The sequence below is a fragment of the Semicossyphus pulcher genome, unplaced genomic scaffold (genome assembly GCF_022749685.1).
Source record: "Semicossyphus pulcher isolate SPU_LCO1_2020_fin unplaced genomic scaffold, fSemPul1.0.p SCAF_6, whole genome shotgun sequence".
NCBI lineage: Eukaryota > Metazoa > Chordata > Actinopteri > Labriformes > Labridae > Semicossyphus > Semicossyphus pulcher.
Window position 1 is genome coordinate 17,434,387 of NW_027211737.1, and position 26,252 is coordinate 17,460,638.

General features: G+C 40.8%; 1 protein-coding gene across 1 annotated transcript; it reads left to right on the forward strand.

The window, feature by feature from the left end:
• The first annotated feature begins 24 nt into the window (after positions 1–24).
• Positions 25–24,801, forward strand: kntc1 (kinetochore associated 1). Its single transcript, XM_069682910.1, has 62 exons — positions 25–70; positions 282–428; positions 576–696; positions 848–963; positions 1,188–1,266; positions 1,424–1,501; positions 1,594–1,628; positions 1,712–1,822; positions 2,168–2,261; positions 2,531–2,583; positions 2,691–2,803; positions 2,907–2,961; positions 3,571–3,669; positions 3,772–3,815; positions 3,915–3,977; positions 4,071–4,146; positions 4,305–4,430; positions 4,530–4,696; positions 4,809–4,920; positions 5,087–5,230; positions 5,325–5,381; positions 5,637–5,708; positions 5,995–6,114; positions 6,405–6,548; positions 6,634–6,729; positions 6,892–6,995; positions 7,091–7,193; positions 7,281–7,415; positions 7,499–7,618; positions 7,750–7,822; positions 7,987–8,054; positions 8,132–8,433; positions 8,589–8,761; positions 8,960–9,060; positions 9,219–9,360; positions 9,474–9,530; positions 9,615–9,778; positions 10,467–10,571; positions 10,659–10,787; positions 11,053–11,169; positions 11,410–11,519; positions 12,195–12,405; positions 12,733–12,822; positions 12,920–13,085; positions 13,353–13,411; positions 13,519–13,735; positions 13,819–13,892; positions 13,995–14,205; positions 15,029–15,141; positions 15,265–15,320; positions 15,461–15,539; positions 15,625–15,749; positions 15,845–15,980; positions 16,095–16,190; positions 16,275–16,331; positions 16,728–16,782; positions 17,180–17,243; positions 17,496–17,625; positions 17,720–17,809; positions 18,285–18,439; positions 24,417–24,519; positions 24,653–24,801. The coding sequence occupies exons 2-62, from the start codon at positions 291–293 to the stop codon at positions 24,686–24,688; spliced, it is 6,639 nt and encodes a 2,212-aa protein (XP_069539011.1). The 5' UTR covers positions 25–70; positions 282–290; the 3' UTR covers positions 24,689–24,801.
• The last annotated feature ends 1,451 nt before the right edge of the window (positions 24,802–26,252 follow it).

A 26,252-nucleotide genomic window follows, 5' to 3' on the forward strand; every position in this document is an offset into this window, starting at 1 on the left:
CCAAATTCTAAAGCTGTCATGTTAGTTCGCAGTGTTGTTATGTTAGCTCTCTGAATATTTCTCTATACTGGTGAGTAACTATCAACTATCACTGTTATTTTCATTGTAATCTGCCAGTTTGCCATTGTTCATATATATTCGCAGTTTATCTTATTAGTCTCTCAACTCTCGGCTGTATTAATAGCATTAGCGTTATCATAACATTAAGGTTAAGTTTACTTGCAACCAAATTAGCTATAAGATCATTTAAGCTAACCGTCACATTCTTCCACGTCAATCAGCTCCTTGAAATGGCGATGTGGAGCGACGTTGAACTTCTGACCAACGAAGACACTAACACAGTCCGTTTCGGAGGTGTGTCAAAGGAAGAAAATGGCAGCGGCTTGTATCAGGTGGATACACTGGTCAAAATCTCCACTGCCAATGAGGTAATGATTGTCAATATTTACATATCACGAACAGAGACTTCTGGACCCCCATTTTACCCTCCCCCTTTTTTCAATAATACAATTATAAGTTGTGAATACTAGTAAAAGTACTGATTTGTGATTGGATGGAAATGCTGGTTCTCTCAGGTGCAGCTAGATCCCAGTCTCTCCTCCTCCAGTGGTTCAAACTGGAGCATTGTTGTTGCTGACAAGACGGTTATCCTGTTTGATCAGAGCTATCAGACCATCCTGCTGCTTCTTCACTTTGGTGAGTATCTCTCCTTTATACCTATTCTTTCATCTTCACACTGATGTCATAGTAACTGATGACTGCCGTTTTGCTACTGCTGCTTAACCTTGTCCAAACAAAATCAGTTTGTGGATATTGTTAAGGTTATGTCACACACCATATGTTTCAGAAACGGATGTGGATGCCATTGACGTATGCCTGGAAGGACAGTTTTTGGTGGTCTGTGAAAGAAATGGGAACCTTCATTTGATCTATGTTCCACATAAGAAGATCCTTCTCACCAGGGTATGAGTGTTAAATAACAAATATAACCTTACTCGTTTAGGGTTACATTTGATATAATCATTCCCTGCCTAGCAATGAATTGTTATATGCTGCCTGTCTGATTTCAACTACAACACCTGGGATGACATACAGTAGTTGATGTCCCCAGTTGCACTTATCCTGGTTTGGTTGTATGATGTGTTTCATGTATGTACATTATATAAGGTGTCTTCTGGGTTTTTCAGGCGCTGGTAGAGAAATCATCCAGTGGAGATGAGAAAACATACCGCTATCTCCTCATAGAGGAAGACAAGGAATCCACAGGTAAACTTTCTATTTGATATATTTTTTGAAATGAAGGTGTGATGTGCACTGGAACATAAAGGATTTAAGAATTTGATCATTTTTTTGGATCATTTTTTTTTTAACTCCTCTGAAATGATGTGTTTCTGTGGTTTAACTATATTTTTTCTCTCATCAGGGATGTACCACGTGTTCCTTCTCATAAAGGATGGGTTTTTCCATATTACAAACCTTGCACTGGCTAAGATAGAGACAGGTATTCTAACATAACGAGCAGGAGACTTTTGAGTTTTGTTGTCTGCGTTTTGTTGACCAAATTAAACAATTAGTTTTATGTCTTCATCACAGCCATTGAAAAAATGGATCTGGGATCTTTGAAAGAGGTTAGTTGACACTGCGTTCTTTCAGTAGTAAAACCATTTTTTTTAACTGCAGAATTTTAAATCCAATGTCTCTGCACATTCAGCTCCAGTCTCACATCAAGATAGACTTCTGCTCAACCAGGGATTACCACGACGAGGGCTGCAGTACAGCTGTGATGTTCAGCCTGGGCCATGAAATCCACTTAATGATCGGGGTCCGTGTCTGCAAGAGCAGTTTTGTTCATTTCTTTACCACCAGTTGCTGTGATACATTGTGTACATGTGAATGTAACTATGCTATCACAAAGGTTACTAAGGCATCACAAAGCAGGAAATTGATATATGTATTATAAGTCAACTATTCATGTACAGTACTTGTGTGTAGATTCTTGCAAAGGGAATCGTTTTAAAAGTTGTTGACAATTATTCCTCAAAACAGTATTGAGATTTAATTCACATGTATGCATTGAAATAGCACCTCTCCTGGAAATGTTAGCTAGTCCTTATGTTAAGCATTACAATTTTTGTTGATTTAACTTGGTACATCATTGTCTTCACAGGGGGATAAAGAAAATGTTCTGACTCACTGGATGATGGACCCTCATCAGGCCAAGATGTGCCTCGCTCACTCTGTCAGCGATAGCTTAATTCCAGGTATGCTCTTGCTTCATGTACAATATAAAGCCACACATTATTAATGTGCCTTTTTTAAGAATTATTGTTGTCCTCTCAATATTTATCATTAAACTTTTTGAGACTATAAGAGATGAGCACATGGGCTCAAAAATTTTGAATAAACACTGTATTGGGCAAAAGAGACGGTATAAGAAATATAAACACAGTGTGAACAATTAAAACGTTTAAGAGCCTGTAACAGTAGAGTTATTATTATAACTTATTTTGTCCTTATATTTCTGTTAAAGGTGTGAGGAAGATGGTGGTGGTGGATAATCTCTTGTATATTCTCGACACTGAGGTGAGATGGTATCACATGAAACTGTTCGATGTTACATCCCATTAGGTTCAATGTTAAAGTTTTGAGTCTTATTTAAAAAATCTCTTTGGGTCTTTCTTCTGTCCCAGGACACCCTGAGTCTTTGGGATCTACACTTCCTCATCATGATTCACTGCTGGCCGGATCTGGCCATTCACGACTTTGAACTCACCACAGAGTGTGGCTCTGCCTCCATGATGGCGTATGTATCCATGTGTTATAACATACTGTACCTGTGATTATACAGGGGGAAGTGCTTTGATTAAGTAATGTTAAAAGTGCAAATAAATCTGTTTGTTTCGCAGCCAAGACAAAGGCAGCATGAAGATGATTACACTGACAAAGCAAGACAACAGTCAGGTACTGAAGAACTCCTTTGTCCCTCATGCCATCAGGCTGTACAACTCCTCACTTAGGGGGAGGAGGTAACAGGGACAGACTCTCTCACAAGCGGTAGCCACTAATTCACCTCACAAAGTTAATAGTAGTTATCCTCCTTTATTCAATAGTAATATTTATTTATTTCTCAAAGGGTCATATGTGCAATAAAAATCTGTCAATGTGCAATAATCTCTCACCACAGTGCAATAACCTAATACCACAGTGCAATAACCTAATTTAGTTTAATTGAACTATTACCCACTGTTTACTTGTACATTTTCTAAGAGTGTATATTTTATATATTTTGTTATCTAATTTTGTACTTTTTTATATATATATATATATATCGATAGATATATATATTTTGATCTTTATTTTTTACCCTCTGTGTGCTGATTCTTTCCTATTGTATTGTACTGTATAAGCTGCTGGAGACTGAATTTCCCAGAGGGAGTCATCCCAAAGGGATCAATAAAGTTGAGTCTAAGTCTAAGTCTAAGTCTAAGGTAGCAGTTAGCTCCTTTTGAAGAAACAATTATCAGTGATTCTAAAGTTTAAAACTAAATATGCTGGTTTTTAATTTTTCAGATCAACTCCCTGCAAATACGATTTCTGCCATCCATGACTGTTTGCTACTCTCTGGATGTCTCCTCAGTCTCCTGTCTTGTGCAGACAAAAATTAACATGGTAAACAATCAACACTTACTACTTTGTTATAAGGATTTTATGTTGTGCTAAATTTAGATATTTCTTCACATTTCAGTAAACCATTTTGTCCTCTGATTTCAGGATACCATTTATTTGGTTGAAGGCATTTGTGAGAACCCGGAAAGGTAAGATGTTTTATATTACTAAGATGTTCAGTCAGTAGAATATGATGAATTCATTAAAATATAAATTGGTCTTTTTTTCCCTTGTTCTTCAACAAGTAGTCGAGGAGAGCCGATTTCTTCTGTTGTGGTCAGATGCTTCACAGAGGCCTTGCCTGAGAACAGGTACCTCTACATACTCGGATGTATTTCCATGTTAACTGTGGTCTAAAGGTTGTTACTATACTTTCACTAACTTGACTTCTCTCTAATTCCCAGACTTAGCAGACTTCTTCACAAACACATGTTTGAAGAGGCTGAAAAGTTTGCAATCACATTTGAGTTGGATTTAGAGGTAAGTGTCTGTCTGACTGTCTGTCTGTCTGCCTCAGTGGACAGCGGAATAAAAGGGGTTGTGATGTGCAAATAAGACTTCGGAAATAGTTCTGTTACTTTAGAATGAAAAAGGAGCTGGTGTAGATATATACAACTTACAATCATCCTTTTTTTCAGCTTGTTTACAAGGTGAAGCTTGACTTTGTGCTGGAGCAGCTGGCCTCTGCATCAGTGGGTGGCTATGGGCAGGATGTGTGGTCTGAACTTGTGGATGAGGCCAAGACCAACCTGATGAAGATCACGGTCAGTTTTAAAAAAAAATATTATTTAGTCTGAAATATCTTTGTTAGGTAGTCATAGAAATTTAAAATTGTTAAAGGTTAAAAGAACATTGTTTCCTAGGATGAGCATTATGTGGTGGAGTACTGCCTCAAGGCTCCGTGGCCGACCTTTGAGACGGCAGAGAAGATGCTTAACCACGCGGCCACACGATACTCCTCGCTACAGATCCAAGAGGCTTTGGCCAGGCTGGCGACCTTCTGCAGCCTGCACGGCCCAGAACACTTCAAGTAAATTTAAAGTCTAAGCAGTCCCCTGTGTTTCCATGTGCATTTTCAGCATTGAGCTGTATGTTGTGTACACTTGTGTGTGATTTTTAGTTTTGTTATCTATAATCCATAGTGGCATCGCCTGGATTGAGTTTCTGAATAGCACTGACGACTTAGGAGACATTCTGACCCACCTAAGAGAAGGAGACATGAAGGGTGCACAACTCCTTTGGCTCAGATATGAGGTAAAGATCAGCTTCATTCACTCACCAAAGTAAACACAGACGTTTGTCATACATCCGTAACTTAGTGTAGAAATGTACTTGCATATAGTTTATTTAAGGCTCATCACAAACAATGCAGAAACAAAGCCTAACATGGTAGGTTGTTCACTGTTGTGTTTTGTGACAGGGACAGATTGCAGCAGAGTTCAATGAGGGAAAGCTTGAAGCTGTGCTCGGTGCCATCCCAGAGGACCTGCCGTCTCAAGACCTCTGTCCTTGGTTCAGGACAGTTTTTGTCCCTTTTGTCAGAAGAGTGCTTCCAACAGGACAGGTAGGATGCATTCTCCTTAGCCTGAAATACTGTAATCATCTCCACATGGAGCTTTGTTTTTGATTGTAAATGTTCTGTCTTTATGTGCCCATAGAAAATCCTGGCAAGATGGCTGGAACAGAGGGCAAGAAATCTGGAGTTAACAGAAAAGGTAGAGAAACCACAAACGCTTAAATCAAGTAAAACCAGGGCTTTGGATTCATGCAACACAAGGAAGCAGAGATGAACACTTGTGATGATTAATGACTTGAATAAAGTCCTGCAAGCTGGAAAAGCAACGGCCATTTCTTTTTCATATAACTTCTTAAACATCTCAATCTCCACATTTTTGAACCGCTATTTCATTTAGTCGTATAAAAGACAGAATAGTTAAACCAATAATTAAAAATCTCAAATCTTGTTTCAGGCTTCTTGGCCACACAACGGGTTGGACTTGGCAATGCTCGGTGTGCCCTCTCTATGGACCTGGATGAAATCTGTAAGTCGGCCACATTTTACGTTTTTTCTCTGAAAGAATGTTTATACTTTTGTGATTCACCTCTGGGCCTTCAAACTTAAAGCTGGTGAAGGCAACTTTAGTGAAATAAGCAAGCTAGATTCAGAAAGTATCCAACTGGAAATATGTCAAAGCCAGCCCCCCAAATAAAGAGAGAAAAGCACAGCTCATCCGTTGACAGTCACAGATACAAGATATTTTTTCATTTTAGCAGAGCATTTGATTTGTCAGAGAACTACAAAAATATAACGTGTTTTCATATTTTAAGGATGATAATTATGGTGCAAAAGAAGTGGAGAACCTCATGTCCCTGGTGTCCAACCTCCGTCAGCTCCTGGATCTACACCGGAAATACAACTGCAGACTTTCACTTTCAGTCTTTGAGAAGGTTCGTCTCCAATCAATGACCTATTGTAAATACATTACAGCTTTGAACAAGCTTCTGATTTCTCCAACAAGATAACAAATATTATAGTACGTGTTAAATGCAAAGTTTGGAATCATGCAGGGGAGGTTAAAAGGGAAAAAAAGAAATTAAAGAAAATGTTTTGCTTTATTGGTGGTGTTGCTTTAAATTACATTATATTATAAGCTAATCTTGATGCTTTGTCTGCCTTATATGTGTGTGGGGACATTGTTTTTATCAGAAATTGAATGAGTTTGAATTGAATTTCACAGGGCAGTGTACGGAGTGTTGCATTCTTCATGCTGGACAAAGTGCCGGCTCCAGAGCTGATCGCAGCCACAGTGGAGAGCAGCATCCTGCCGTACGCTGAAGAGCACGAGATCCCTTTTGATGAGCTGCTTCTACAGTATATCAAGGTAAAACACCACCACTGCTAACCCCACTGGGAACAAACTTTAAATGCCTGATGAAGATGAAGCTTCTCAATCTGATCTTCTCCAGGATCTTCTGGAGCGCTGCAGCTCTCAGACCACGACACTTTTCACAGGATGGGAGGCCAAAGCAGTGGCAGTGCTTGGCTGCATGACTGATACTGATGTAAGTTTCTGACAACATTACACTTAGAGTTCACACCATGCTTAAGCTTTATGAGAACAATATTTTGCATGAAAACCAGTAATAACAGTAGCACAAAAGCCAAGAAGGTTGTTTAAAAGACTTTGTACCAAGATCCAAGAAAGCTGTTGTATGTCCTCTCAGCTGATGGTGGACGCTGTGCTGGAGATCATGCAGAAAGCTGTAGTGCCCTGGAGTAACGTGGTGGAAAAACTGGTTCAGCAGTACCTAGAGATGGATGGACCAAAGTACGTTAACAATGTCTTAACTTTAAGTTCTTTATACTTAAATACATGTGATGGTAGTTTCTCTACTACTCTCTTCTGACTTATGTTTTCATCAGACAAGAGCTTCTGAAAGAGAGCTACCGTCTGATGGAGATCAGGAAACTTCTCAGAGGCTATGGGATCCGCAACTTCAACCTTTCCAACAGCACTCAAGTGATGGTGATTTGGATTTGATTCATTATGTGACATATGACTCTGCAATTCCTTAATTTGGACTCTCAATCATATACTGCATGTCTTCCACAGATGCTGATAAGATACATCCTCAAGCAAGACTTGCCAATGTCCTTAGGAGACTCCCTGACATTAGCTGAAGCGTACAAACTTCCAACCTCCCAGATTAATTACTTATATCTCATTCAGCTGATTGGCCTCGGCAAGGTGTGCTTTTAACCTTAAAATCTGCAGATGTTTCTTTCAATGTCTATGACCTATTGATAGGAAGTCTTTTATACCGCCCTCAGACTGAGGACTGCATGACTGTCCTGAAGAAGCTTTCCTCTGCCGAAGCAGAGTGTGTGATCGAGCGTCTCACATCCTGGGCTCGGCTGCAGCTGGAGGACAAACGGCACATATCTGATGAGGTGAGGAGAGGGGGGTGTTGCATTTAAAGTCGGTTTTAAGTTTTAGAGCTTGTTCTTGCCGGGCACCTTATACCATTCATTCATTCCAGCATCTTGTATATCTTAACTTTCTCTCGGCCTGTCTTCAATAGCACAAGAAACACCAGATGGTCATAGCTCAGGTGATGGTGGAGGCTCTGAAATACCTGCTCATAATTCAAAAGCGTAAGTACTTTACTTCACAATAGAGAGACTAAAGGGTACCACAGTTTCCCTGTCAGCAAACATCCTGCTGGGGTCTTATTTACTTCACTTAACTAAGCTGACAGACAGAGGCTGAGAAAGAAATGAACATCAAAGAGTGATGCCAGGTTTCATTTCCTCTGCAGATGATGCTCTTAAAAGCATGGAGTGTGAAAACAACCTCATTATGTTCAAGACGATCGCCCACCTACAGGTGAGTTTCATATTTAAAACACATTTGAAAGTGTTCTTCCAGCTTTTAACCCTAAATCCATTTGTGTGTTTCTTCAGGAGGACTTTGATGTTTTCTTCACCCCGTCCAACTATGAGGATCCAAACATCCAAAAACAGATCCAGGAGCACCACATCACAGCCTATGAAAACACGCGGGGCCGCTGTGCATCAAAGGGGAAGACCACGGCAACTCCAGTTGTGGCTAATGATCCCGATGGCAAAACCAAGACCATCTCCACAGAGGCTGGCTTACGTCGTCTGGGGAGGCAGCTGCAGCGCACCGAACCCGAGCTCTGGTCTGACTTGGCCCTGCGAGCTTTGCGAGTGGGCAAAGTGGACAAGGCCCTCAAGATCCTCAGGTGTGTGTCTGTGGATACTGAATGAATCCAAAGGGGGGCAGACTGATGGAGCTCGCTGGGGATTTTTCCCACCACTGTGTTCTTATTAAACTCTTGATTAATTGTTAATTTTTTTCATTCCAGCCCTTTTCTTTGTTCTTTCTCCATGTCTTCAGTGAGCTGTATGAACACCACTACAACACCAGCACAGGGAAGGTTTTGTTCACTGCTGCCAAGACATTGTGCCAGATGCTGGAGGCAGATGTGCCCATGGTGCTTCCTGAGGACATGGACCTGCCAGCAGTTATTCACGATCTGGCGTGCCAGGCCATCACTTTGTGCCACTCTGGTAAAGAACACGTTTAAACATAAATGATCTCTAACAACATTTTATCAATCCTCAAACTTTGGTCATTTACAGTGAACAAAAATACACCTTGTTTGCAACAGTAGAAGAAGCATCTTAGCTAAACAGTTCACATGAGAGACCCTGAGCTAGAGTGGCTGCTCTTTATCCCTGAAGTTGATATTATAATAACTGTTACAGATCTGCTTCTGGACTGTCTGGAGCTTTGCAAGTGCACACGGATAGCTATGGATGTTTATCATCAGTGTCAGTTATCAGACAACTATGGCTTTATAGCCAAGGTCAGTACCTTTCTTTTTCCTTTATATAACACTTAGTAAGTTTATTTTGCTCTGGGTTGTACTTGCAGGTTGTTTTTTTTTAATTAAATGCCACCTCTTTGTTGTGAAAGTTAACCAAATGCTTATCATTAATATTTTTTGATGATGTAACGTCACAGGATTTGACCTTGGAGGCAGAAAAAGATCCATATTCTCAGAGTTTTCAGGATGTCTTTAATGAAGACTGCATTGTTCTGGACCCAGTGTCTGTGCTTCCAGTCCAATATGAAATTACCAACTGCTTGCTGCCTATTTCTTGGGGTAAGACGTCCAAATTGATCATCCATTCAACGTGTAATCTATAATTTTATCACTTCAGGCAGTCTTCAGTTCGGTTTCAGCAGCTGATATGATTAATATTTCCAATCTTGCAGATACCAAACTGTACCCACTGGACTGCTCCTGTCTCTCACACTGCTCATTTGAAGACGGTAAGTCTGTTTTATATTTCACTTTCTCATCTAGAAGTTGTTCTCTTAAAAGTTGACCTTGTGTTTTTCCCGGTCCACATGCAGGTTCAAACTACCTGCGGCCCCTCCTGGGTCCCCTGGCCAACATGTTACAGATGTTACAGGAGTGCAGTCAGCTGGAGCTGGCCCTCAGAGTGCTGGTCAACTCATATGGCAGCTGCCTGCAGCACGTCACCTCTAATGTTATGGACGTAAAGCTCAGTGTACAGGTACGGCTGTAACTAGGGATGCACGATATTATCGGCACGTTATCGGTATCGGCCGATATTGGCTTAAAAATGAACTATCGGATATCGGCCAAAATGCCGATATAGTTAACCGATAAAATAATGGGCTGCTGCATACTTGATTAAATGCCTGACCTCGGCGCAATGTCCCCGGCGCGAAGAAGACCTGCGCGGCGCAGCGTGATGACGTCACGTGTCTACCTGCAGCATGAGAGAGTTAGAAGCCAAAATGTCTGTGGTGTGGAAGTTTTTCAAAGTGTCTGAAATAGACAGCAAAACTGCTATTTGCAATGACTGCTCAGCTTCGGTGATGCGAGGAGGAGCCAAGGCAAAGTCTTTCAACACTACAAACTTGATTAACCATCTCAAGACCCGTCACCCCGACCGTTGTAACAAATGTGATAAGAGTATCACCATTATACTGTACGCTAATTCCAATACAGAAGAGAGTTGATGATCTCTGCAATTAGGTGTGCGGGAAAAAAATATCGATATCGGTAATCGGCTAAATGAGTTGTAAAATATCAGCATATCGGATATCGGCAAAAAATCCAATATCGTGCATCCCTAGCTGTAACATATCAAGTGGTGCGTTCAGTGCCACTGCCATGGAACTATTGTATAATTATAGGGTTAGCTACTTTAACTTCACTGTGAACTGTTTTTTCAGCTTTACGACACCCAAGAGCTTAAGCAGTACAATATATGCCTGAATAGTCTTCGGAAGACAACTTCTTCGTCTCTGAATGCGGTTGCTGTGGCTCTCTTGAACAAGGTGAGTTTGACATCAAGGGGGTTGCAGAGGCAATAATGCACTATTAGGATATTTGTATACTCTTTCTCTATTTTCTATGGACTGCAGGTGTTCAACTGGAGGGTGGTCGATTGCGATTTGGCTATTGGACTCTGTACGCTCCTCTCAAAAGCAGAGGTCTTCAAGATACTGTGGAAGGTTATTGACAACACCTGGCAAAACTATGACAAAATCTTGGTAGGCAATATGATCACTGTTATTATTCACCTATTATTTTATTCTGATAATGTAAAGAAAAGGTGTCCTAAACTGTGTATCAGGGTCAGCTTTTGAGGCTGTTGAGTCTTGCTTGGAGTCATAGCCACTTTGAGATCAGCCATGAGAATATATAAAGTAGTTTGTCGGAAATGAAGGAGATTACAAAGTCTCATGTGTTTATAAACACCTCTGTTCATGCTACATTCAGCAAAACTACTCAGTGACTGTGTCTTGCTAATTTCAGGCCGTGGCCAGGATTGGGGCGAATCTCTGCTGTTTGTACGATGAGGCAGAGGAACAAGAGAAGTTTCTCTCTGTCATCACTGACGCTGAGTGGGGCATCAAGCTCGGCAAACTGGAGGTATGTGGATGGAAAGAATTTCATATTTATATTCACATTATTCTTCACAGATGTCTGTCTGTAAATTTTACATTTTGGACCTTACATCGATCACTGTCTGTCATATAAGTATAAACACGTACGAAGAAAAGGGCTGAGGTCAGAGTGTTTGAATGTAGTTGAATTATTGAAAACATGTTGAAGTGACTGACTTTTGACGGATGGCCCCATTTACCATCTTTGCGCTCTCCGCTGCTCCAGATATCGATCCAGCCAGTTTTCCGTCAGCGGCCTGAGATGAAGAGAAGTCTGATCCCAGATATGGTGAAAAACAGGAAGATCACACCAGATATTATCCTCCAGTACTGCAGGTCAGCTGCTCACTCTCATTGTCAAATCCTCCTTTCTTTAAAGCGGACATGTTTCAGCTATGCAATCAATTTTCTCTTATTCTAATGTGTTTTTGAATCACGTTGGTAAAGTTTGTTTCCTTTTTAAAAATTGTATACACATTTTAATTTAATTATTTTTTTGGAGCCTCTCCTTCCTCCTGAAACCAACAAGCTGTTTTGCCGCTCAAAGGTCAGACCTTAGCCATGATTGGCTGACAGTATTTGGAGTGGCCACGTAGCCCCTCCCCCACATGTGTGATACAACATGGGGGAGCGGCCACACTGCACTGTCACTCCAAGTTGTAGAAAACATGGCTGCTCTAGGATCGGTTATTCGGCCTAAAATCGGCAAGTTGTAATATTGACAACGACTTGACTACAAGCTAGTGCATGAAGGCAGCCTGAGGTGAGTGATGGTGAATGACGATTGGACGGTTTCAGCCAAAGCAAGGTTCTACATAGACACCTGCAGCTGTTCTGAACGCCCCATTTCAGAGGCGACCTTTTTAAAAATGTAACTCTGGAAAAACACGGAATTATGCAGTTTTCACTTTTTCACTGTGAACAATAAACACCCAAAAATGTGAAACCAATGCAAATTATGAGATATAAATAAGTTTGAAATATAACGTGAACTTCTCCCTCCATCTGCAGCACCTTTGAGCTAGACCGTGACGGTGTGATCAACCAGTACATTACCACCTTACTGCTGCTACAGGAGGATGAGGACGGTGCCGGTTACCCGGGCCAGGAAGAGATGCAGCCTCTGTGTCATGCAGACGCACTTGAGCGAGTCCTGCAGATTATCCCAATGTTACACAGCACGAGCGAGCTCACCGACAGTCTCTGTGCTGCCGTCTTCAAGGTTTGTGTGAACATCAAACCAGGAGAGGAAGATATTTGTATTAATGTTTGTGAAGTTACTATTGATATAAGGGATAAGGGAAATTTTCTGATAGAATAAGATTATTTTAGTTGTCTTAGTTGATGAGAATTCTTAATATAATGTAACAACTATATAAACCTGCTTTTAAAGTGTAGCTTTTGAATGAAAAAAAAGCTGTTATCTGGTTTAGTCGTGCAATGTAAACTGATTCAAAAGCAGTCTCTCTTTACCTCTGAACTGTAAATTGGTTTGGTGTTTCTGTCCCAAACTAAATTAAGATTCTGCTGTTCACCTCACATCATTCAGCTCAGCCCTTACAACTACGAGAGAATTGAAGTGGTGCTGAAGATCATTCAGGCTGCGGACGAGAACGTGACAAGCTTTTCTGTTAGTCAGGTAAAACAATATCACAGTGGTACATTTGAAATCAAACGGGTTCCTTGTCTGATAGATGTGTTGTGCAGATAAACAACCACTACCTCTTAATCTGCAGGCAATGGGCCTCCTTCAGCACCTGAAGTCCTACAGGCGAGTTGCTCCTCCTTCAGACGTGGAAAACACATATCTTCTGGAAAACAGCCTGCTGCCAAACTCCCTGTCCAACAGCAGGCTGCCCTTCCACCTGCTCATGCAGACCAAACATTACTGGAAGATTATCGGTTAGTCAGCTACTGCAGTTTATTTTCATGCTTGAGATCTGAACCGGTTGCCTGTGGGTGTAAGTCTTACTCTGAACTTGTTCCATGTATGTTTCACCACCTGTAAGTCTGACTGCAGTCGAGGTGACGGATAAGACTTTGAACATTTGTAACTGTGTTTGAAATCTAGGACTTTTTTCTGAAGCTTCAGTTGGCAAAATCTGTAGTTTAATTATAAATAATTTCATATGTTATTAGCAGTTATTGAGATGTGTTTCATGTGTTTAGCTCCTGAGCTTAGCGAGGAGACCTTCCCTACACTTCTTCTGATTAGCAAACTGATGAAGGTAACGCACACTCATCTGAAAGCAGCGTGGCTCCATATGTCACACAAATGATAAATATACCTTTAAACTGTTATGTAGGTTAGTCAAACCTTTCTACCTCTTTCTAGGTGAGCCTGGACAAGTTAAACATGTCGGCAGCGAACCATGTGTTTGAGAAGAAGATGAAGCCTTTACTCTTAGAGCAGAGGAAAAAGGGTCAGGGTCACGGCTACAATAAGGAGACTTTCAAAGTAGCTAAGACCATGATGAAGTACATCCACTGCATCCAGAGCCCGGAGTGGGCTGCTGCCACCGCCCACAAGATCACCCAGGAGCTGCCAGCAGGTCTGACCTGAAGATTACACCCTACCAAAGCACTGAAGCTTTGTGTTTGTGTTTCTGTACTGAACTGTCCCTCCTCTCTACAGGCTACGAGAAGACTCAGTCACTTAGGTTCTGCTTGTCTCTTGGAGATGCCTGGCTGAAAGATCCAAACCTTGAGGTCAGTATTTGATTTTCACCTGAAAAAGTGACACAGGACAAGTTTCTCAAAACTTTATCTGGTTATTTTTTCTTAAACTGTTTTGGTTTTGTTTGTGAACAGGAGGCAGCGAGGACCAGAGGGGAGACCTTTCTGTCCAAGCTGAAGCTGCAGTTTCAGCGCTCGGCTACTGAGAACACCTTGATCACCAGCCAGCTGAACAGCCCAGAGCATCTGAAACTGACCGGGCTGCCATCCAGACTCATAGTGGCCCTGTATGAGCACAGCAGTGTAGAGCAGCATTACAGAGACACAGGAGGTCAAACGTTTCCTGGTGAGCGCACTTTGACACCGCAGTCTGTGGTTGACATTAGAAGGAATGTGGCTTTTATTTTCTGCAGCATAATATGTATCAAAGAAGGCTACAGGATTTCACTGTGTTTTAACTTCCATGTGTTTTACACTGATTTTTATGACATTAAATTGATCTTGCTTACATTTTCAGATTTTGAGCCTCAGTCCTATCATGCTATTATGAGGAGCTAATGCCATTATGGTAGAAACAAAATGAAATTTCGCTCTATGCCTTTGGAGGATGCTATCTGCCTCTCCAATGGGCCCTGGAAGACCTCCGCCAGACTACATAAAACGCGTCATCTGGCGGAGGCCAGGGAGCTCGCTAAACTACACTTCCTCAATCTAGGACGCCCGCCTCCGATGTCATGTCTAGTTCATAATCGTCAGGTTTGAAATGTAGACTGCAGACCCGAAGATTTTTTAGACGATCCACCGGTATATTCTCGTCGTATTTTGCTTTGAGCCATTGCCTGCAGCGATCAATGTCCTTGACTGGAAAATGGTAGTATTTCACTCCAGCGTCTCTCGCTGGGTCGTTCCTTTCAAAGGGAGGGGCAGAATGCACACTGGGTGTTGTAGGAATGTAGAATGGGCGAAACCACGAGCTGATTGTCCAACTTTCTCCACAGCTATGGCGCCAATTTCAAATATTATTGCTTCTGTTGATTACAGAGAACACCAGCTTTGGCTGACAGTGGCTTTTGCCAGGGGCGAAATGCTCCTTTAAATAGCTTAATATGCTGAGAGCAAGTCACCAACAATGTTGAATAATTTTAATTGGATCATTTGCCTCTGAGCAGATATACACGCTGTGGTTAAAGAAATAGCCAACATCAACAGCGTGGATCTCCTGAAAATTCGTAACATGTTGCTGGAAAAGTGGATCTGCAAAACGGGCCCTGCTGTTACCAAGGTTTGTGACCTAACGAGCTAATCACATTTTCTGTACATCTCTGATTTATCTGCTTATGTTGTCTTTTTTTTGGAGACACAGTCCATTGAGTAGAATTTGACAAATTATTTCTCCTTTTTAAAGGATATTGGTAATTATGAATGTTACAGCAACATCGAGGACGACCCAGACTTAATGAGGTAGAGACATCACTGTTACTTTCTGCAGTAATTGTACGTTCTGTATAGTATCAGTTTGAAATGTGCATTTCACTGTTGATAATCACTGTATTATTAGATTGGGCAAAGACGTTTTTGTCTTGTGTATTTGATGCTCTCAGGCTGGTGTACATGCTGCAGTCCTGCTCCATGGATGATGCTGTTCGTCTTCTTAGCCCCATCCTCTCTGAAGAAACCTGGGTGAGCCACAAAGTGCAGTGAGTCAATATTATAAACATCTTCCACAGTAAGTTGCTTATGTCAGTCTTTGGATATCTTCCTGTAGCCCCTCAGCACCTCTGGGCCTCGTCTGACCTTCTGCCATCGGACTCGTGCACTGCTCTGTCTTGTCCGCCTCGCTGATGCAGCCACTCTGGAGGCTCAGCTGCAGATCCCCCGAACCAAAATTCAGTAAGAGCCAGGAAATCTGTTTCACACTAAAAGTTTAGTAACTTATTGTGAAGTTAATTGACTTTAATGCTTCTGTATTTTATATTCCTCTGCAGATATTACCTGAAGTGCTACATCTTTGTCTCTCAACTGGAGGCATTGAACATCCCTTACACAGTGCGGTCTTTCCTCAATAGTCCCAAAGAGGGCTTGGTCAAAGGGCTGTGGAAGAACCACAGTCATGAGCCACAGGTACAGTCTAACTAAAAACATGTAAACTATCCCAGCTAATTGCTTTATTGGAGCGTCACTATGTCAGAAATGTTCCAAACATGCAGAGAACTGACACACCCTTTGTCCTTTCAGGCGGTGCGGTTGGTGGCAGACCTGTGCTTGGAGTATCAGGTGTACGACGCTCAGCTGTGGAACAGTTTGCTTCAGAAGCTGCTGGGCTTCAACTTGGTGAGGGGATGTGTACCAGGGGGAAAAAACACCTATCAAAAAGTCATTATGAAATAATCTGTACATGTATGTTTTCCCCCTCAGATCAGCCACCTCCAGAGGGTGCTAGAGGCAGTTGTGGCTGTGCCTGCTCTGTGGGAGGTAATGTCACAATGGGTTTTGTATCTTTTTTTTTCTTTTTTTTTTTGTTTACGTCATTCTTGTTGCCTGGTTACTTTTCTGTATGAGATCAAGCCACCTCTCAGTTTTGTTTTGTTTTTTGTCGGCCCAGAGAACGCTTACCGTTGTTTGCCTTTTTAGGATCATTTTTTTTGGGCACTCTGCAAAAACTGTTAGGCGCTGCGGCAAAGAGTCTGTATGTTAGGGAAAACCCTGATATGGTTCCAAAGTTTATGTGATACATTTCTTCATTGTTGAAAAATATGTGGTAGCAATATGTTTGCGTCCAAAATCTAACCATAGATACATAGAATGAGAGCCCACCGGACGTCCCATCAGAAATTAATGCCTCCAATTAACTTTTTTTTTTTCCTTCAGATTGCTAGTTTCTCCAGGACCTGGAGGAGTATGATCCTGGCACCTTTCGTCTCAGGTAGTCTATAACAGTATAGATTTATGTGTCTGTTGGCAGACTGATCTTTACTGTACAATGATATGCTGGTTATTGTTAAAGTCCATCCGTTTTCAGCTTTTATCTTTTTAATAATTTAGTTTTATAAAGGCCAGAAAGTGACATATGATTCCAATGGAGCATCTGATTTCTTGCCGGCTGTATTGTGGTTCACAGTATATGTCCCCTTGTACTGAATGCATCCACTAAAGCAATACTGTGAATTCACAGACGCTTGAAACCTTGTTGCAATATTTACATTTAGGCTTCCTTTACATGTATATAGAAAGCAATTTTCAACCATTTGATTTACATGTTTGCATTATTCAGTGTGCCTCCTGAATGCTCCTGACTGTCTGTTCTGTTTTCTTGTCAACAGCTTCTGTTCCTCTGAGTCCTGATCAACAGGCTACGCTCTACAGGACCTTTGTTCTCCTCCTTAAGTACGCTTTACCCATGTCCAAGCCATTTACCACCATGAGAACATGTAGAAATGTCATGGCTTGCTCATATAGTCACAACATTTAGTACATGCATGGATGGTTATTTGGTTTATTATGAACAATATTTAGAAGCTTAAAGTAATCTTGAAATGACTCAAAAATAAAAAAAAATAGTCCATGTTTCATGCATCCAGATGTGATTTACCTGAAGATGAGCATAATAAGTCATATTGTCTTCATTTTTATTCCAAGGTGCCCTTTCCTGTTGAATCTAGACCTGATAGGAATTGCAAATCGCTTTGCACAGTTCAGTCTGCCAGCCTTTTCCCTGGGAACTCTGCTTCTCATCCCCTGTGCCAATAAAAAGGCTCAGCAGATCAAGGTGACTGGAACATTTCAATACAGACAACTGTATCTTTTAGACCATAATTAATATGGCAATGTTGTGAGTGTCAGTGTCTTTTTGTCGTTTGCAGGGCTTTCTGTCAGTCTGTAACCCCGTCGCCGTCCTCGAGCAGGTGGAAGAGCTTATGAACACGGGGGAATTGGCTGGAATCCCCTCACAGGTATGAGCTGAACTTGAAAAATGTATCTGTCACAGTTGGATTTTTTTCACTAAAACGTCAGCTTCTTGATTGCAACTTTAACTATCACAGCTATTTATAATGTTTCAGCAGCAACATTTCATCAGCGAGCACACGCATATAAAATCGCCTTATCGCACATATAATGTGCCCTAAAGTTGTAACATTTCCTGTAAGTGAATGTTTGGTAGCAACATATAAATACATTTCACAGCACTAGTAAACCTAAAAACAGGAAACCACATTGAAGATGGTGTGAAAATGTGAAGATGGTACTTGACTGATCCCCAGAGGGTAAAATCGCTAAAAGGTTTTAAAGGTGTTGTTTAAAAGTGTGAAGATAATTGTGGGCTACTGTCATAAACAGAAAGAGGATAATTTCTTACCGTGTTTTTCCCACCATTTAGTTTTTTGTTACATGAAATAACTTAACATTCGTACCCTCACGTTTCCTCAGATCAGAGACACTGTAATAAGTTTCATCAGTCAAAATGGACAGCAGCAGAAACTGTTGAAGACCAAACACTTCAAGCATCTGAAGCAGCTCGTTGTGTCCAAGGGTCAACCTGACCAGGTGAAGGACTTGGTGGACTTCCTGATCAGCCAGAACTGGTGAGTTTCTTGTTTTGGTTTTTTTTGGGGTTTTTTTAAACTTTATTTTTTCCAATCAATACAAAAACACAAAAATACAAGGGGGGTAAACACTACTTTGCCACATAGAGATGCCATTTTGACCATCTTACAGCATATAGCTCTGTTTTGATTCGTAAGCTGTAGGTCATTTGTTCCATTGATCGAATTTCTTCCACAATGTCCAGCCAGTGGCTCAGTCCAGGTGGGTCAGCTCTCAGCCAACTTCTTGTAATGGCTTTCTTAGCCGCCAGAGATAGGATCTTAAACAGGTATATGTCTTCTTTACCTAATACATCATCTGGTGTCAGTCCTAGATATACATACCGGGGGTCATCAGGAATATTATATCCAAAAATTTCACCCATGGCTCTCAGAATCCCCTCCCAAAATGACCGTATTTTCATACATGACCAAAATATATGAGAGTGGTTGGCATTCAGTTGCCCACATTGTCTCCAACAGTATTGTTGTTGTCCTAATTGTTCATTTTTGGTGTAATAAAAAAATGTGTTAAATTTTTCCAACCAAACTCCCTCCATCTTTTAGAGCTAGTTGATGTATGTTGGGTCTTAAACATGGACTGCCAATCACTCCCAGACAACTCAATATTAAATTATTTTTCCCATTTCACTTTTATATACACTGTATTTCTTCCCTGTTGCTTCAATAAACCCTTGTACAGTACAGAGACAATTCTTGAAGGAGTTTGCTTGTATGCACCTGTCAACACCTCAACCACCTCATTCCCTTCCAGTGAGATTTCCTTCTTAATTTCTGTCTCATAAAAGTGTCTTAATTGAAGATATCTGTATAAATCTCCATTTTCCAGTCCAAACTCATTTTCAAGTTGTCTAAATGATTTGAAATGTTGCTTATCTACAAGTGTACATGTAGCTGTTATTCCTTTGTCTCTCCACTTTTCAAAGGTCTTGTCTAACGTTCCTGGTCTGAACCTGTGTGGTTCTCAGGTGTGAGAAGGCCAAATCAACAGCTTACAGTCCCCTGTTAACTTATATTTTTTAACCACATCATACCATATTTCAAATGTTTCTCTCATAATCGAGTTTTCACCCTTAAGATCCATATGTTCTTTTCCACTTAACCTTGACTGTGGAGGAGCCCGGCCCAGGCTCATCTCAATGTCCTTCCATCTGGCTTGATAACTCGGAGAGCACCAATATACTATGTATCTTAACTGTGCAGCATAGTAGTATTCTCTCAAATTTGGCAAAGCCAATCCTCCATTTTCTTTGTCTAGCTGAGGGGTCTTGAGTCTTATCCTAGGCCTGGCTCCCCCCCAGATGAACCTGGATATTAGCCTGTCCCATGCTGAGAATTGTGAATCTGGTAACTGGGAGTGATAGAAAAAGATATAACAACCTAGGCAAGAGGTTCATCTTGACCACCTCGACTCTTGAGCTGAAATCCATTACTAATGTTGACCACTTTGCCACATCTCTTTGAATTTTATCGTTTATTAGTTTGTAGTTTGTCTCATAAATTCTGTTGAATTCTTGAGTTATTATCACTCCTAGATATTTTAATGACTTAGTAGTCCAATTTAAATTATATCTCTTCCTGATTTCTTTATTTGGCTTGTAATTAAAAGTTAAAACCTGAGTTTTTGACATATTCAACTTGTAGCCCGACATCAATCCAAATTCTTCCATTATCTTTACTAATTTAATAAACGTTGTATCTGGGTCCTGAAGAAAGGTAATTATATCGTCAGCAAATAGACCTATCTAGTGTTCATCTCTTGCTATCGTGATTCCTGTCAACTCGACTTCTTGTCTAATTATTTGAGCAAGTGGCTCGATAAAAATCGCGAAGAGGGCGGGGCTGGCACAACAACCCTGTCGTGTCCCTCTGTACAGTTTAAAAGTGTCTGTCAGGTGCCCATTAATTTTAACTCTGGCTGATGGGTCAGTATACAATGCCTTTATGCATTTAATGAATCCCATCCTCTCTAGTACTTTATACAAAAAATCCCAGCTGACCCTATCAAATGCTTTTTCAGCGTCTACGCTGATCAGGGCAGCGCTTGTATGGTGTTTATTGACATGGTCTATAATATGAAGAGTGCGCCTGATGTTATCCTGTGTTTGACGTCCTTTTACAAAGCCTGTCTGGTCTTCGTGTATCAGGTCAGGCAGAAAACACTCCAGTCTTTTAGTGATAATGGATGTGAACAATTTGTAATCTACATTCAGAATCGATATTGGGCGATATGACTCGCAGTATTCTTTATTTTTCCCCTCTTTGGGAATGACAGATATGACAGCGTCCCTCCAGGATGGTGGGGCTATAGCCTTCTCAAGCGTCCAATTAAAAGATTCCAATAATACCGGGGCAAGCACTTCTTTAAATTTCTTGTACCATTCATTTGGATAGCCGTCGCTCCCAGGACTCTTATTAGTCGCCAGTCTGCCTATGGCTTTATCTAATTCGTCTTTTGTAATAGGAGCGGTCAAATATCTATTTTGCTCTGAGCCTATTGAGGGGAGGTCCAGTGAAATCAGGAATTGTTTTATTTTATCTTCGTCAACCTTCTCAGGCTGTGAATATAAGGTCTCATAGTAGTTTTTAAAGATTCTATGAATTTCTTCTGGATCATATTTTAATGTGTTTGATAAAGGGTCTCTGATTTTGTGGATTGAATTTGTTATTTGTTGCGTCCGAAGACGCCTCGCTAATATTCGTGTCGCCCTTGGGCCTGATTCATAAAAGGTTTGCTTTATGAATCTCAATTATTTTCTGTTTCATCGTTAATTAAGTTTTCTATTTGTTCCCTTATATCTTTAATCTGATTCCCTATTGTATCTTTATTGTCATTTTTGGGTCGTTGTTTCTCTAATTTTTCCAATTCCTTCTCTAAATGATCATATTTTGATCTACAGATTTTCCTGAGATAAGCTGTTCGTGATATTAGCTTCCCTCGCATAACTGCTTTGACCGTGTCCCAAATAATAGTTGGGTCGACCTGGTCATCCTTATTATCATTTATACATACACTAATTTCTTTTTTAATTTCTTCCACTGCTGATTTATTGTTTAAAAGTCCAATATTCAGCCTCCATAGGGCATTCCTTGGCTTGCTGTTTAAATGGATATTTAGATAAACAATGCTGTGGTCAGATATGTCTGCTGTTCCGATTGTGCGCTCATGCACCCTGTGTCTATCTATAGTATTCATCAGGAAAAAATCCAACCTAGAGTGGACTTTGTATGTGGCTGAGTAATGGGTGAATTCCCTATCCCTTGTATGGACACTTCTCCACACATCAAATAAGCCTGCCTCTCTTATCAGAATGTTTAGGTCTTTTGATTTTGTGGGTCCATGCCTGCTCGTGCTTGTTGTGTCTAGTTGGTGGTTCAAAATTGTATTCCAATCTCCTGAACAGATAAGGATTCCCTCACTCTCAGATGTAATCAGGTCGAATAATCTTTTGAAAAAAGATCTGTCCCTCTCGGGAGGAGCATAGACATTTACAAAAGTGACCAGGACATTGTCCATCCTGCCCTTGATTATTATATATCTACCGTCATCATCTCTTTTTTCTTTAATCAGGTCAAAGTTTAATGAATTAGATATCATTATCACAACCCCTCTCTTTCTACTATGTTTACATGAACTGTAATAAGTGTTGGAGTACCCAAACTTTTTTAGTTTCTCGTGTTCCGGTTTTGACATGTGTGTCTCTTGTAGAAATATTACTTGGGATTTATCTTTCCTCATTTTCGCTAGCACCCTACTCCTCTTGACCGGGTTACTTAAGCCGTTGACATTCAGAGAAGCTATTTTCAAATTATGTGACATTATCACTCAAATATAAAAAAATGTGAATGGCTTTGTAATAGTGTTGTCCCCCAAATAACACAGTAGAACAAAAACAAAGACAGAACAAAGTCAACTGAACATAGTAAAGAACAGACCTCCAAACTGGGAGGAAGTAACTCCTCACCAAGACCCCGTTGGTGGGTCGAGGGTAGATCCTATGACTGAGATAGGGCCCTATGCATAGGATGGCTAGGCCATATGAAAACACTAACCCTACCATCGTAAAGTCCAACGTAAGTCATTTGAACATTAAGTCGTCACTCCCAGACATTTATTGACAATAAAGCCTGTATAAAGCCTGATATTGGTCCAGCTCAATTATTGTATTCCAGTCTCGTAGTGGCAGTAATCTTACCAGCCTGTGATGGTTTTACCTCCCTTGCGCTGGGGATCATCTCTGAGCTGTACCGTGATCACTGTGGAAACTCTGAAGTTTGTTCCGCGCTCTCCGGGTGACTTCGTCCTCTGCCTCGCGATGTCCCGTTACCTTCCGCCACGACCCCAGCAGCTCTCCCAGACGTGCTCCCCAGTCTGTCTCCCCCTCGGCCGGCGTCGGCTCCTCCACTGTGATTCCGGGTCTCCTCAGCTCCACTCTCGCCTCCTCCGCGCTGTTGTAAAGTCGGGCTCCCGTCTCCCAGTGGATGCGCATGTTTACATATGGTGTTTGGAATCGAACTCCTTTCACTTTCAGAGCCTTTTTGATCCCGTTGTATTCTTTGCGTTTCTTGACCACCTCAGCAGTGTAGTCATGATCAAAATAAAGGGTCTTATTATTCAGCTGGATCCTTTCCTTCTTGGTTTTTTCCCACGCCTCCTTTAAAACCCGTTCTTTGGTTGCGAATTCCTGGAAATTGATTATGAATGCTCTCCGAAGTTTATCCGGAGCGGGTCTCCGAGCACCGGATCTATGTGCGCAGCTTGCTCCGGATGAGCGCCTCGACAAACTCTGGCACCGAGTCTTCTCTCTCTTCGCCTTCTGCCACTCCAAAGATGCGGATATTATTGCGTCTGGAGCGTGACTCTAGATCGTTTAATTTGAGTTGCAGGGCTTTTTGCTGTTTCAGACAGGAGCTCAGGGCCTCGGTCGTTTCAGTCGCCCAACTCTCGACTCTCTCCACCCTGGACTCTGCTTCTTCCACTCGGCCCGATAGATTGCGTACTGAGCGATTTCTTGTCGCAGAGTATTGTTATCGCCTTTTAGATCAGTTTTAAGATCGTTAATCGCCTTAATTATGTCTACAGGCGCCATGCCGACCTGATCCGCTTTGCCGCTGCTGTCTCTGGCTGTCGTCGTGTTTTTCTGTTTTGTAGGCTCTCTTTCGTCGGCTTTTTGGCTTCTAAGTGTTCTTCCCCAATCCATCTATCTTTTTTATCAAACAATACTGAATTTTAAGTTAGTTTGGGTGTAAATTGCGGTTTGTCTGGGAGAGCGATCTCACCGTGCGTCTGACTACTCCATGTGCTCGAGTTTCTTGTTTTTTAAAGTGGGTCCAGAATTAAACAATGTAATCCCACATCGCAGACTTTTCTCTTTTTAGCATTTACAGGGCTTGAAATTCATTACTCTTGCTAGGGCTGGGCGATATGGCCAAAACCCTATGTCACGATATAGCATGCTTTTCAGGTAATTTAACAAATAATTAGTCTTCATGAAATAACTACATGTTAAAGCCTACTGGAAAATCATGTGTGAAATAAATATTTGACAAAGAAAAAGTACTGACTCTGGGCTGAGTCCTTTTCTGCTCGTTAATGTCCTTATTAACAAACAGTGCCTCCCTCTTCGGTTCACTCCAGGTTCACTCCCACGTGCAAGGATTAGAACGTAAAGCACTGTCAAAATTGCCATAAAGCAATTCAGCCGCTGGTTTTGTGACATCACGTTAGAGACGATATAGAAAAACAGGTACGATAGACATTTTCATATCGCCTTGACAATATATATTGTCATAATGCCCAACCCGAAAACTTGCTATGGTTCAGCTCCTCCAGTCTGTTGTCACTGCTTACCACAACCTCGTGTCTACGGACAATTATTACTCAAACAGAAAAACTGAACTTTCCAAATGAGAAATGTTGATTGTTGATGTCAGATTGTTTTGAACTGTTTCTCAGTCAGGACGATGCTGACTCACTCGCTCGTGAGTACATTAAACACAGAGAGCATCAAAGAGGGAAACCACAGACAAACGGCCCACCTACACTCAGCTGCCTGAAGGTAACTAAAGCTGATGTCATGGACACGGTTTAGTGATTAGTTTTTTTTTACTTTTTTGTTTCACCTTCATGACCTCTGATTATTAATCTGTTATAGAAACAGACTTGTAATTCAATTTTCATTTGTTTTTCAGGATTTTCTCAACATGCAAAATGGAATATCAGGATGAACTGTCACTATTTCTGACGCTCTATTTATGTATTTACTGTTTATGACTCGGACGCAACATTTGCACTTCACTCTCAATCTTTCTCTTGTTCTTGTTATATCTGAATAAAAGCTTTTCATTACTGATTGTGTAGAGGAATTCTTAAACAAACCTGCAGAGTCAGCATGCTATTAATTGATTTTATTACCTCCTGACTTATATATCTTTATAATTTAGAAGAAATAGTTACATTAAGTGGTCGAAAATAACAAATGCATGTCAGCCACATAAAAGGTACTTTAATGTCAGAGGTATTTTCAGAAAGAAAAATGCTCCAATGATGTTGCATATTTTTCTTTGTTTTGATGCGTTCACATCAATAAAATGAAGCATGTTAATGTTTTGTAGGCATAACTTCTTTGATTCTTGACAACAAAGTTTATGGTTCTGCAATAATATCGCAAATGAGTCCATCCAGTCACCACGTGACCGTTTCTTTGGTATAATTTCAAACGGCAGAGTTCACATGAGGCTTCTGTGGGGAAGCAGGCGACGTGTGAATTTTGCTGATCTTTTAGATACACCCTAACCAGTTACTGGAAGTTGCGAGCTGACCTTATTATAATTCACTTGAATTTTAAAACCAATACTTGCTTAATGGGAAGCTGTCTCACTAAAAGCGATACTTTTATTTTTGTTTTCGGTGTTGTGTTGAAAAGACACAATTTACAAATCAAAGCTCTGACGATTTTACACCCTGTTTCTGAAATTCGATTCACTGCACTGTAGGCCTGAAATTAGTCAGTAGTTTAACTGCTATAAAATACTTTTTTCACTCATTAAATGGCTGTGTAGCTTCTGTATAATTATTGCAACATATTTCTTGTCACTGAGGTTTTCTTGACTTCCCTTTGAGTTAGCTTAGTTGACTCATTCATATTGTGTCATACATCATTTAAACTGAGCTGAAAATAAGTTCTCATGAGTACAAATCAAGAGTTTTGGTTTTTGATGATATTTAATCAAAATATATTGTGACATTCTTATTTTATTTGTGTTATTTAAAGCTCCTGTGAGGAACTTTCAGTTTGTGTTGATTTTGGCGCCCCCTGTGGACAAAGCCGTACCTCATCTCTTTGCTGATTTTGTCCTGTGCATGCTTAAGTGGTGGTTTTGAACAAATAATTTTATCCTGCTTTCTTTAACAGTCACATGTATCATTCACTCAAAATTTTTGCCCTGGAAAATTTAAACAAAGGTAGCGTGCAGTTAATCGCTTCATCTCACACCTACACCCTGCCAGCGGTTTCAGGCTTTAAAAATAACTATACAGAAATAATCAAAACCAATCTGATGGTCTGGTTTGCTTTTGTAGGTCATATAGAGTAATCAGAATTAATTTCAGTCTGTTTCATAACCAGAGGAAAACTCCTCACAGGAGCTTTAAATATGTTACAGAGTTTATGATGCAAGTGTTTCTTTTTAAGTCCATTATTGACTTGAGGTCATTACACGTCTGTTCATTTACTTTTTACTGAACTCTTCAGTGTCTGTCTGCTTTATTGTTGAGTTAGTCGTGTAATTC

What these genes read in the sequence shown, in the direction of transcription:
- kntc1 (XM_069682910.1), top strand. Translation starts at nt 291, where the DNA reads ATGGCGATGTGGAGCGACGTTGAACTTCTGACCAACGAAGACACTAAC. An exon ending in CACCCAGGAGCTGCCAGCAG is followed by an intron (nt 13,736 to 13,818) that starts GTCTGACCTGAA and finishes TCCTCTCTACAG; the next exon opens with GCTACGAGAAGACTCAGTCA. An exon ending in CGGGCCCTGCTGTTACCAAG is followed by an intron (nt 15,142 to 15,264) that starts GTTTGTGACCTA and finishes TCCTTTTTAAAG; the next exon opens with GATATTGGTAATTATGAATG.